Below are 13,029 nucleotides of genomic sequence, written 5' to 3'. Positions count from 1 at the left end.
TACATAAAAAGTCAAAGCTGTGTGTAAAGACCAGCAAAGGTGTTTAAAGAAACCATCGCCTGTAGAACATCTTAAATGCACCGCAAATAAATAGTGCCAACACAAGCTCCATTTTTCTTCTTTCAGTTTTAGAAATAAAAGCTAGACATAAAAACAGATCTCAATAAAGCTGATTTTTTTTTTTTTTTTTTTTAAATGAAAGCTGTGGGGCAAACACAACCAGGAGACTTCATGCCGGGGCCAGAGAAGCAGCCTGGCAGGAGGCACGGCGACCGCTCCGCCATCACCAGAAGCAGCCAGGACAGCCCCTCTCGGACCCAGCACAACGTCGCGAGGCTAAATGAGGACAGCTGAGGACGGAGGAAAGGATTGATAGCAGTGTATAAGAAACCCTGGGAACGTGATTAATTAAATTATGCAACTACTTTTAGAAAATAAAGAAGTGGTAACATTTACCTAGAGCCGGTCAAATCACAGGTCAGCCATTCTGTAACGTCAGGTAAGAGGAACATACATTTCTTCTTTCATTGAAGAGAAGACAACTTATCAAAAACATTTCTACACAAAGGAAGCAACAAGGTGTGTGCAGCTCACAACACCTATCTTTACCTCCAAGAAGCTCCCAATGCAGCTGGGAGACGCCAGGGCCGCTTTGTTCTGGTCACTGCTGGAGGCTTTATCACTAGCCCCCCAGAAGTCATGTCCATCATAAAGCCACAATTTAGGTATTGTCATCCCGATTTCACAAATGAGGAAACAGACTCACAAAGGCTACTTAACTCGATCAGGGTCACAGAATAATAAGTGCCAAAGTTAGAATTTGAAATTAAATCTACTGCCAAGATATGTACCCACTGCATTTTCCTTTACTCCAGTGGTTATCCATAATGAGAGGGACTTTGCCTCTTTGGCGACAAAGTTCAGTCATTTTCAATTGTTACAACTGGGGGTAGTGGTGGCTGATACAGTCATCCAGTGGCAGAGGCCAGGGATGCTGCTAAACATCCTGCAATGCACAGGACAGGTCCCCACCACACAGAATCACCCAGTCCAGCGCCAGGGTGGCGAAGCGCTGGTCTGTAAGACCCTGCAATCATTAGGAAAGGATGAAGGAAATGCAGGTAGCAGGCATCTGGAGGAGGGAAGAAATACCACTCTTAACTGCGGAGTATGAGAAGCCTTCGTCACAGAAGCGGTATTTGGGCTGAGTCTTTAAAAACATAGTAGAAAAGAAAGGACGATATTGTCGGCAGCTATGGGCAAAAGAAATGATCAAAGATGTGGAGCTAAAAAATGGCAAGGTGAGTACTTTCTCTAAAATAGCTAAAAATGAAACTAACAAAAACTTATGAATAGAAAATCTGGTAAATAGGTACGTATTTATAAATGCTTGGGAATCTTTGCATATTCCTAAGAAATTAGTAACTTGGTTTACTCCAGGAGGAACACTAGGTACCTAAAAGAAATACACTGTAAAACACGTGTGTATTATCTATTTAAAAAATTAATTAAATGGAAAAAATTTACCTGCCAGGAGATAAGAGCCGAATCAGGGCTTGGAAGGGGAAACGTGGGCTGACACCAGATGACAGAGGACCTTACACAGGTTCACAGGAAGAACAGTGATTTAACTCTTAATGGATATAGACTGAGTACAATTCCAAAGAGATGATATGCTGCTTGGCAAAATGGTAAAAGCATGAGCTCCAAAGCCAGACTATCTGGGTTTGAGTTCCTGCTCTACCACTTACTATTTTCTAAGTTACTTACTAGGGGTAAGTGACTTAACCTCTCTGCACCTCAGTTCCACTTCCCTAAAATCGGGAAAATAAAAAGACCTATTTCATAGAGTTATTGTAAGGATTCGATGAATTAAAAATTACAAAGTACTTAGAACTGTGCCTGGCACGTAGTAAGCACTGAATAAATATTTGTAATTATTAATAGTAGAATCCCTTTACATCATTTAACAATAATAAGGAAAGTACCTTTATTAGTCTTTTATTTATGGTGACATTGTGGCCTAAAGAGGTTAAATAACTTGGCCAAAGTCCGTTAGCTCAAGTTGGGTGTCTGGTGCCCAAGCCGGAGCTCTCTGTCACTCCGTAGATTGCCAACAACGTTACGCTTTAGACAACGTGCGATAGAAACCCACTAAAGGGTTCTAAATGGGGAATAGCAATTATTAAGGAAAAGTTCTCCTTAGGAAAGTAACTGCCTACCGAAAGGAGAATCAACTGGATAAGGAAGCAGAAGGTGGGCTGGACTCCAGGAGAGCAGAGAAGCCTATGAACCAAGGACAGCGGTGCTGGAAACAGAAGACACATCAAGAGTAAAAGACACGGCACAGGAGGAACTCAACGGCTAGGTGACAGGAGCACGGCAAGTGACAGAGCCGCAGGGATGACTGAAACGCGGTCACCTACACCTGACTTTGCAGGCAAGGAAAGAATATTAGAGAGCTAGCCCTACTTTGTCTTTTGCTGGGAAGGGATGTAACTGTGTAAGTTTATTGATAAAGGTTCTTTCCAGTACTGCCTAGCAGTCAAAACTACTAAACCCATAGGCCAAATCAGAGGGAATAAAGGGAAATTCAGGTAAAAGGATTATTAACTGGGATATGTAACAATGTACTACACTGAAAGTTAAAAGTTTAGGGGGAAAAAATCCAGATTCCATGACAATATTTTTCTTAAATAAAATTAAAGACGGGTTCACATTAAAACAAAACTTCTATCCACAATGCCAATAAGAACTAAGTACAGACCACAAAAAACATCAAAATTTCATCGTGAAATTTTTCTGGAATAAAACATCACAAAAACTCTTAGTCTCCATCTCCAAAGCACAGTGTTACATGAATCACAGTGAGGATAACATATTCATTAAATCATTTCTGCATTCAATGAGTATGAATTAAAGTCCCATTAAACTCCAAAAATTTCATCGTTACATTTACAGACTCCTTCACTTGCTAAGAAAGGCTAGATTTTGTTTTCCCATTCTGGAATACAAAATAAATGTCAATGGTTCGTCTGCTAATTCAATTACCTTCGTACATTGCAAAGCCTGAGCTGTGGTGACATGGTCACTCACCTATGGCTACAGCAGACATCTTTGAAAATACAGGGCTCAAGGAAATAACAGAACCTGTATGAAATATATGCAAGATGGTATTTCCAAAATTATTTGCTTTTTGTTAGAATATGTAATCTTTTAATATTTTCAAAATTTATCAGAGATAATTAAGTTTTGTGTTTTTTCCAGTTTTAAGAAGATATTTTTAGAGTCTTTAGAGTTGCCACTAATACAGTTATAAATACTGAAGTGTCATTTTGGGAATCAAATAACTTCCATTACCATATTAATTTTCCCCCTCACCATGTATCTCTACCCTAAAGGCAAAATATTGTTTTTTTGCACATGAGATATTAGTCATGCTAAAATAATAAATTAAAACGCTACCATCTAATATCTAAAAGGGAACAGATATATTATTAAATAAGAGCTAGCCAGAAATCTATATTGCATACCTAACATAATCCTATGTATAAATACAGTATCTCACTGTGAGCCAATACAGAGAGAACCCTTCTCTCTCCAGCACCTCTCAAGTAACATCTATGTTAGAAGACAAGCTGCCAGTTTGCAGTACAAAAGGACAAAGATAAATGACGAGATGAACACACAGGCTGACTAAACAAAGCTACCTACACACAATTTCAAAAGCAAAATCTAGGATGCTTTTACTAAAGAAATTTTAGCTTCAAATTTTTTATAAAATGGGTTTAAAAACCTACTCATATGCATGTATGCAAATACTATGAACAATTGTTAAGAAGGTTCTTTCTTAGATCCCTGTCTCTTGAATTCACATTTCTTCAATTGTGAATCAGGATTCTTTTCCTATTTAAGGATTCTGGGCCAAGGCCTGTATTTCAGGTCTGGAAGCCTCGTGAATATCTAGCTCAAGATCTGGACCTGGGGGCTCCAAACCACTTAGTCCTCTTCTCAAGCAAACCAAGCAATCTTCCTTAATATATTGCTCACTATGAAGAATTAGCCATAGTAATTGTTGTATCAGAATAGGTAATCCAGAATAAGTCACATCTGCATCTTTGCTAATTTAGGCTGTAAGGGCAATGAGTGGAATACAGACTGATACAGGGCATGGAGAAATGAATCTGGTAAGCATTTCTAATTATAAGGAGATCTTCCACATATAAATATGTATACTTTCACTCTACAAATACTTGCTAGAGCACCATCGGCAAACTAGACCCTTTCTTTTGTCAAGGCAACTGAACAAAGACCAACTCTACCACAATAATCCCTATATGATCATTCTTTAAATTATCTTTCATTTACCCTTCATCCAAAGATGCTTAGAAACAGCAAATAAACACAATAAATTACCTATTTCTCCTTAATTATTTTCTAAGGAACTAGCTGGGACATTTTATAATAATGATATTGGATAAAATAATACTTCATCATACCATATCACTACCTTAAAAAGATCACCATTCCAAAGAAATGCCTGAAATTCACATATTGTTCTTTACAAGACAGAATGGCATACCATTAAATATAAAAATTGATGTAACTAGTTCAAAACGTTATGCACTATTATACGTATATAAGTTTTAAAAACAGGATTTATATTAAAATATATATGTACATGTTTGTGTGTGTGTGTTTGAAAAAAACAAAACACGGCTTTGTGTTGAAAGCCTGGACAGTTAGGTACTGGGGTGGGGCTGCCCAGCTGAGCCTCACCTGCCGAATGATGCTCTTCACACATCGGATGGGAAGGCCCTGGTAGTTGGACTTGATGATCCACTTGAGGAGATGGTGGCCAAGGACCTCGAAGACCATGCAGACATCTGGGCCACAGTTAAGGCTCACTGGTGGACACGTTTCCTGGAGCGATGCAATTACTAAAAGCAGCAGCGTGTGGCACTTGGCAAAACATTTATTTCTTCATAAAACGCAACATCAATTCTATCAGTAATACCAAAAGTGGTCATTTGCCATTTTTCACCTAAATGAAATGATCTAACATTTACTAAGTACTTATTATGTGCCATATATCATTTACCATGTACCTGTAACAACCCTGTAATATACTTATCACCACACAGAAAGAAACGAGGAGAGTAAACCTCAGAGTTTAAAGATCTCTCTTGAGTTACAGTCCAAAGGTGGCAGTCATGACTCAATCCCACTCGCCCTCTCACTCACTTCCGCACACTCCTCCCTGCTAATCAGCCTTAACGAAAACGAGCAACACTGGAACATATGAGCAACACACTGAGAAAGCACTGTAACTCCCCTGTCTTAAGTGTCCTGCCTGCCTGCCTAAATTTTTACTCCACAGGTCACATAAAACACTTTATAAAATAGGCATTTCCCAAACACAGAGAAGACATTTAATCTTTTCCTTCAACAGTATCTTTCACTCTGTAACTAGATCAATCTTAATACCACAGGCGTTAAGAACAACATATAATGATGAAATCTCAGGAATTATTTTTTAATAGAAATTCTAGTCAAAGACACTCCAGACTACGGCCCATCATACACATATGTTTATGTCATTCACACAGGAAGATTTAAAATGGCTCTGAAACCCCGAGAACGTTTTATTCATCTCAGCAGACCTACAAATAGGTTATTAAAGGTCAGTTGATTTAATATTTTTACAATAACTGCATCTTCCACATCATCACAATAGCTGCTTTAAATACTTTTAGAAAAATATTTCTATAATGTTGGAGAACATATAACTATAGGTTTCTGGACAGATAATCTAAAACCAGAAGTTTCTTACTATTTCCCAGTCTCATTATGAAAAATGGCAAACTAAGGACCGAAGTTACTAACAGACATAGAGTCAAAGTCCAAGGTTTGTACATTATGACCTATGTCTTCTCAAATCACTGACAAATCTAAAGTATGATGGTTTCTTAGCACTTTATTTAACAGTAACAATAGTCACTAGAATGTATACATTAAAAAAAACAACGAACTCCATTTATCTACAAATCAGCTGATTTCTCCAAAGAAACCATCTCCCTGTAGGCTGTCCCAGGAACTGCCTGCAGACCTAACGCAAGAGGGGCTGCCCTACCTGCCCATAAACACGCAGGCTCACCTAGAGAGAAGGGGCAGAAAAGGACCAGCTCTATCTTTCTATGTATCAAGAGGGAAAACATGGCCGGCCCAGTGGCTCAGGCGATTAGAGCTCCATGCTCCTAACTCCGAAGGCTGCCGGTTTGATTCCCACATGGGCCAGTGGGCTCTCAACCACAAGGTTGCCAATTCAATTCCTCAAGTCCCGCAAGGGATGGTGGGCTCTGCCCCCTGCAACTAAGATTGAACACAGCACCTTGAGCTGAGCTGCCTCCATCCGCTCAGTTGTTGGTTGGAGCGCGGGCGGGCTCTCAACCACAAGGTTGCCAGTTCAATTCCTCGACTCCTGCAAGGGATGGTGGGCAGCGCCCCCTGCAACTAAAATTGAACATGGCACCTTGAGCTGAGCTGCCGCTGAGCTTCCGGATGGCTCAGTTGGTTGGAGTATGTCCTCTCAACCACAAGGTTGCCGGTGCGACTCCCGCAAGGGATGGTGGGCTGTGCCCCCTGCAACTAGCAACGGCAACTGGACCTGGAGCTGAGCTGCGCCCTCCACAACTAGGACTGAAAGAACAACAACTTGAAGCTGAACGGAACCCTCCACAACTAAAATTGAAAGGACAGCTTGACTTGGAGAAAAGTCCTGAAAGTGCACACTGTTCCCCAATAAAGTCCTGTTCCCCTTCCCCAATAAAATCTTTAAAAAAAAAAAAAAAAAAAAGAGGGAAAACGTGCACCCAGCAGTTAGCAGAAATTCTACTGAGGCAAAGGGCGAGGTGACATCACCAGACATTAGCTAGTGCCCGTCAGTCTAATCTCTAAGAGAAATACAGGCAGACCTCACATTATTGTGAAGGCAAGACTCTTCCTCCACCAACAAAAAGATTAGGAATCACTTGCTTGTGATGGCCGGGAACTGAACCCACAGTATCTCTGAAGTCTGCCTGAATAAAAACTTCAAGTATACAGGGGATGAGGGGAATGCTTCCCTAAGGGATGAAGACAGCAGATGCAGAAACAGGGTGCTACTCGGGGGGTTAAGATGGGAGGCAGCTTCGTCCTCAGGCTTCTGGAGCTTGAGCAGGTAAGATAGCAAAACGTTGGATCTGATTCAAACACGATATGCAGGAAACAGTTAAAGCTCAGAGAAGAGACCCTGGCTCTGACACACCCCTGGCACTCATCAGTCAGAGTTCTGAACAATGGTTAACTATTCCTGAACTTTGGGAAATGAAGGTACAGTAGCCCCCTTATCTGAAAGAGTATGTTCCAAGCGGATGCCTGAAACTGCAAACAGTATCAAACCTTATATATAGTTTTTCCTATACAAACATGCCTATGATGCTTACTTTACAAATTAGACAAAGGAAAAGACTAACAATAATTAATGATAAAATAGAACAATTATAACAATATACTGTAATAAACATATGAATGTGGTCTCTCTAAAATAATCTTATTGTACTGTACTCACCCTTCTTCTTGTGTAATGTGAAATAATACAATGCCTCCATGAAGAGATGAAGTGAGGTGAATGACAGCGTTAGGCTACTACGACAAGTGTTACCTGAACACAAGTATTATTTGCCCGTTAGTCACTCAGTAGCTGTCTGGTCAATGTGGTAACTGAGACAGCCACTGAGTGACTAACAGGCGTAGTACATGCAGCACGTACACTAGACAAAGGGATGATTCACATCGCGGCCGAGACAGAGCAGGAAGGTATGAGATTTCATCAGGCTACTCACAGTGGTGTGAGATTTGTAACTTATGTATTAGTTCTGGAATTCCCCATTTAATATTTTCAAACTTGGGTAACTGAAACTGTAGAAAGCAAAACCGTGGCTAAGGGGAACTGCTGTATCACCTCCGTCAGGTAGACAAAGGACTGTCTTAGAGGATCCACTATGAAAATACGGAAAGAGCACCCTGGACACCAAAGCTAATCTCTCTTCTCTGCATCTGTGCTACCAGCTCTAACCTACGGTTCTTGGATTACCTGCTGTCACTGATCTCGAAGCTGCCCTTCACCAAAGCGTTGGGCAAAGGGAAGGTGAAGATAGGACAACAGCTCCTTTCCACAACCCCAATCACCTTCACCTGAGAACCCCCCAAAACTAACCATGCAAACAACTTACCAGTAGCCCAGTCAAAACTCACAAGAGAAAGGGAAGTCATAAGATGCCTTTGCTCTACCTTCTTGCTAGACATACATCTGTTCCAATAGGACATAGAATTAGGATTAAGGCTTCCCTATTTAGAAAGCAAAAGGAATAACTAACCTTATAGCTAAGAAACCTTCATCTTTCAGGAATCATTAATTTCCATCAAGTTAATTTTCTTTTAAGAAAGCAAATACTCTGTATGTTATTGTAATGAGAAATAAAAAAAATGTATATTGAACTATTTAATCTTTAAACAAGTAAAGTAAGTTGATACGGACTTAAGAGAAAGAGAAAGTGCCCAGGAGAAAATAACATCGCTTACACGTGATTCAAACAAGTCTTTAAAAAACTCATTTTTCCATTATAAAGGAAAGTTGTATCAAGTACGATACAATACCAAGAAATTATTTTTATTTGATAAATTTTATAATTTAAGTCCTTATTTCTCAAAGATGCACACTGACACAGAGGTAAAAGAACATGATTTCTAGGATTTGTTTTGAAATAATTCAGCAAGAGATAAATGGTAAATGAAGCAACTGTGGTCAGATCTTGAAAATTACTCAATTTGGGTGATAGATTTATAGAAATTCACTGTGGTACACTCTCTAATTTTATGTACGGTGGAAACTTTATGTTTTTAAAGAAAAACAAGGGGGTCTCTTTCCATGAAGCACTGACATGTCAGGTTTACCAACCAGTACAGAAAATGTATGCCTTTACTTTTACCAGGCCTTTCCAAAGTAGACAAACTAAGAGCAAACCAAACAAAAGCACCACACTTCCATATTGGCCTGTCAGGAAAACGATCCTCTGCAGGATGGGGTGTGATTCCTCCGTGCAGACAAGAGCAGCACGCTTTCCCTTCCAGTGCCATGACCTCTCAGGAATCTGCAGCTACTGAAGGAAGCCCAGCCCGAGTGTACAGTTTGAAAGTTTAAAGCAAAAAGACATGCTGGCATACGCTTCCATCTACCACTACAAAAACAAATTTCACTAGAACTAATAAAAGATTAAGAATTACTTCTGTGCCAAAACCAAGTTAGGTGCCATAAAAATAATTTTGTAAGATGCTGCTACCCCAGAAACCCCAGAGGCCCCGGCAGAGCCCTCCAGGCATATCGGTTATTCACACTATGCTAGAGGCTTCACGTGGAGGAGGACACAGCAAACAGAAGTTTACGCGGGCTTGAAATACTTCCATTTTACAAAAGCAAAAACTACAGTATAATTCAGACATTAGGAAGCAACAGAACTGTCAGAAAGGATACGTATTCCATTCATGCCTGAAATCTTGAAGTCATCAATTAGCTGTACTACCATGTCTTTATTTGGGTCACTGGGATCACTTTCTCGAACCTATAGAAAGAAAAATGAATCAAGAACAAAAGCGTTTAAGGCTGAAAGTCATTTCCATTACACCAACCAAAACTGTTTTAATACGTGATGTTTTTAAAAATAAAAGATTCAGAATTTGAACTTATAAAAACGATAAATTCAATTTTAATTTAGTAAAACCCAGAAAAATCCCTCTGTAAAATTTTAAGTCGGTAATTTTTCTTATCTCCTTCACATTTTTGCAGTACTTACACATTTGAGCAATTTTATTTCATCCAAGGCTGTCTCTGTATAATGCTGGGCACTTTTTACAACTTTCATTGCAACAAATCTTTTCCCCCTTTAAAAAGAAATGCATATTTTTAATATTATCAGCAGAGGTGATCATTATAATGAGATATATCCAATAAATAGAAACTTTTAATAAGCTTTCCTTTAAAATAGTGCTTTTCAAATTGAGAGACAATAATTAAGCAGTGGGTTCATGGGTCACAACTATTTCTTTTTTGCTTTGTGGCTGTTTTTCTTTCCTGATGAAATAAGGTAGACTAGAAAATGTCATCACATATAGTAAGGGTAAGTATTATCTTAACACTTGTTTCAGCACACACACACACGTATATCTATACTGGGTAGCAATGGCATTTCATAACATAGGTCATGACTTTAACAAAAAAGTCAGAAACCACTGATATGAAAGGCCTATACATTATTATTTCATATTTGAATGTTTTTGTGTTATGGGTAAATTATTAGAAAAAAACATTAGCCTGATATAATGTTAATTACAATGAATAATCCTCAGATATAAAAGCAGAAGGAAGTTCAGTATTTTAAAATAACAGGCAAATGAATTTCCAGCTGAGGAGAAATGTCTGGCAAGGTGGGGCCAGCCTGTGCGTCCCTCTGCCATACCTTGTTATAAAATCAAGATGCTGAACTAGTCCAGGAATCAAATGCACAAATGACAAAGAACACTTACTGCATATCCCAGCACAGCCAAACAGTAGAGAAGTGTCCCCATCCTAGCTTCCTAATAACATGATACCGGCCATTGAAAAGGTCTCCAATTTTCACTGGATGGTAGCCACCTTTTATTAAAAAAATAACAACAATTTCAGAAAAATAATAGAACCTCATCTCTTCCTTTGTCAGTTCTTGATGCCATTAAAGAAAGCTGTAAATGAAAAAATCATATTAAAATGTTTAATAACATTTTTTCAAGAATGTGTTTTATCAAAAGAAAAATGTCCTTTGCCTTTCTGTTATTTAACTTACGGTAGAAAGGCAACAAACCACCCAGCACTCCATAACACTAATTTTAGGTTTTATACTTAAGTCTGGGTGCAAATAACATAAACGCTAGCTCTTAAAATTTCCAAACAACCCTTGTTTTTTCTTTAAAGCTGTAAGTTAAACGCAAATCTTTTTGGGCCAGTACAAAATAACTCACCAAAATAAATGATGTGTACTCTGCATAATTTTGCATACTCCAACAGTTTATGCAAAACCAACAAGGAATTATGTGACGTAGGACAATTTACCCTCCAACAGAGCTTGCTCCTCTCACTGTTCTTCCTCAAACCTCAAATTCCTGCCTGGAAATAGGCTGGAGAGGGAGAGGCGGAAGGAACCCTGTTAAGGTAGACTTGGGAGAGAGATAAGGGTGCTTCACAGACATTTAGCCTAAAAAGACCTTCCCTTTGCATTTGTAAGTAAACCAAGCAGGCTACAAAGTAGCATGTCTAATAAGATAGCATTTTTGTGAAACACACAAGAAAAAGTGTAGGAGGATAAGATTAGCAACAAATACCCTGGATATAAAATTACTTTTATTCTTTTAATCTGTATTTTATTCTTTTTATCTATCTTTTTCCATTTTTTTCTGAAACAAACAATATTTTTCTACTTTTTATTCTTTTAACATCTACTGCTTTTTATTGCAAAGATGTTATTTTTTCATTTTTTAAATATGCAAAATCCTTACAAATCACTCAAGAAAGACATTGATGGTTTGTGCCTACTTTTGAGCAGCTCAAAGCAAGTGCAGGAAGTTATCTAAACCACATCCTTCAATACATCTGTAACTCTCACGGGGCAAAGAATAATACTTCAAAAAATACAACGAATATTTATGAATACTAAACTGCGCTGACTTAGTGAAGAAGGAATTGGAGCAGACACTGCGTTTCTCAGATTCTTACTCTCACACCTCTGCCTTTGCTTTTCCTGGATTTTCATATCAAAGTCTGTAACAACATTTCAGGGTGAAAAAAAATAGAAGCTAAAAGATAGTAAATCAGGAATACGATTTGGTAAATTATTTAGTAGATGAATGGATGTTAACTAAACTCACTGTGATAATCATATTGCAATATACACCTATGTCAAATCATTAAGCTGTACACGTAAAAATGTATACAGTGCTGTCTGTTAATTATATCTCAATAAAACTAGAAGAAAAAATGGGAAAATGGCTAATTAGTTACTTAGAAGGTCAAACTAAAATTGCAATAGGCTCTGAGTTTACAATACAGTTTTTAAACCATTAAAATTAACACTGAAAGGGAAGAAAACTATCACTTTTCAAGCACTATTTAGGGGCAGTGTGTGAGGCACTATTCTCAAAATCATGTTCCACAAAACAGAAGTCAACTACAACACATGGGGGTCTTCCCCAGGGGAGCAGGGGAGGGAGAAGGATGCAGGAGAGGTCCTGTCTGGGAAACGTAAAGTCAAATAAGCAAAGCAGATTTCCTAACTGAAGGAGTTCTCAGACCCTCGTGTGTCAAAACACAGTGGGAACACGAGAGCAGAGCAGGCTGCAAATTCCAGACATACTTGTTCACGAAACCATTTCGTCAAAGAACCAGTCCCATTTCACAGTACAAAGTATTTAGGAAACACAGCTGTCTATATCCTTTCTTACAACCACTCCAGAGTAGATGGTGTTATTTCTACACTGATGCAGTGGCCACAGTCTCAGCGACAGTGAGTAGTAGGTTCAGGGCTGGAAACTGGTCTACCTGTTCAACCCATTGCTCCCCAATAAGAAATGCACCCCGTGTAAAACAACTGGAGGACTGTCTCCCAGTCTTAGTATATGGAGGACACTTGATAGCTTAATTAAAAGCCATTTACTACTTAACTGCATATTACTGCAAACATTAAAGTCTCTAAATTTAAAAACAATTTAATCATGCATAAAGAAAAGAAACCATCACTATTGTATGTTTCGGATTTGAATTCTCAGTCAGAGTATGTACTTGTGAGCAAAAATAGAAGAGCACTATTTTCGATGTAATCACAGCACAAGTGCAGCTGTTCCGTTTCTCAATAGGACTTTGAAAGTAAACAAAAGAAATTATTAGTTTAGTTCCGTTATCTCAGG

The 13,029-nt window shown here is 38.6% G+C and overlaps 1 protein-coding gene across 15 annotated transcripts in view; it reads right to left on the bottom strand.

The window, feature by feature from the left end:
* SRPK2 (SRSF protein kinase 2) overlaps positions 1-13,029 on the bottom strand; it is a 218,683-nt gene that overhangs the window by 31,188 nt on the left and 174,466 nt on the right. For all 15 annotated transcript variants that reach the window (XM_074340602.1, XM_074340605.1, XM_074340601.1 and 12 more), the window contains 4 exons: positions 10,621-10,729; positions 9,891-9,978; positions 9,572-9,659; positions 4,780-4,886 (listed from right to left, as the gene is read on the bottom strand). In XM_074340602.1, coding sequence (XP_074196703.1) covers positions 4,780-4,886; positions 9,572-9,659; positions 9,891-9,978; positions 10,621-10,729 — 392 coding nt within the window. The remainder of the gene's footprint in view (positions 1-4,779; positions 4,887-9,571; positions 9,660-9,890; positions 9,979-10,620; positions 10,730-13,029) is intronic.

Source organism: Rhinolophus sinicus, linkage group LG09 (assembly GCF_036562045.2).
Source record: "Rhinolophus sinicus isolate RSC01 linkage group LG09, ASM3656204v1, whole genome shotgun sequence".
Taxonomy (NCBI): Eukaryota; Metazoa; Chordata; class Mammalia; order Chiroptera; family Rhinolophidae; genus Rhinolophus; species Rhinolophus sinicus.
Note: the sequence above shows the minus strand (reverse complement) of the source record. Positions and strands in the feature narration are given on the sequence as shown.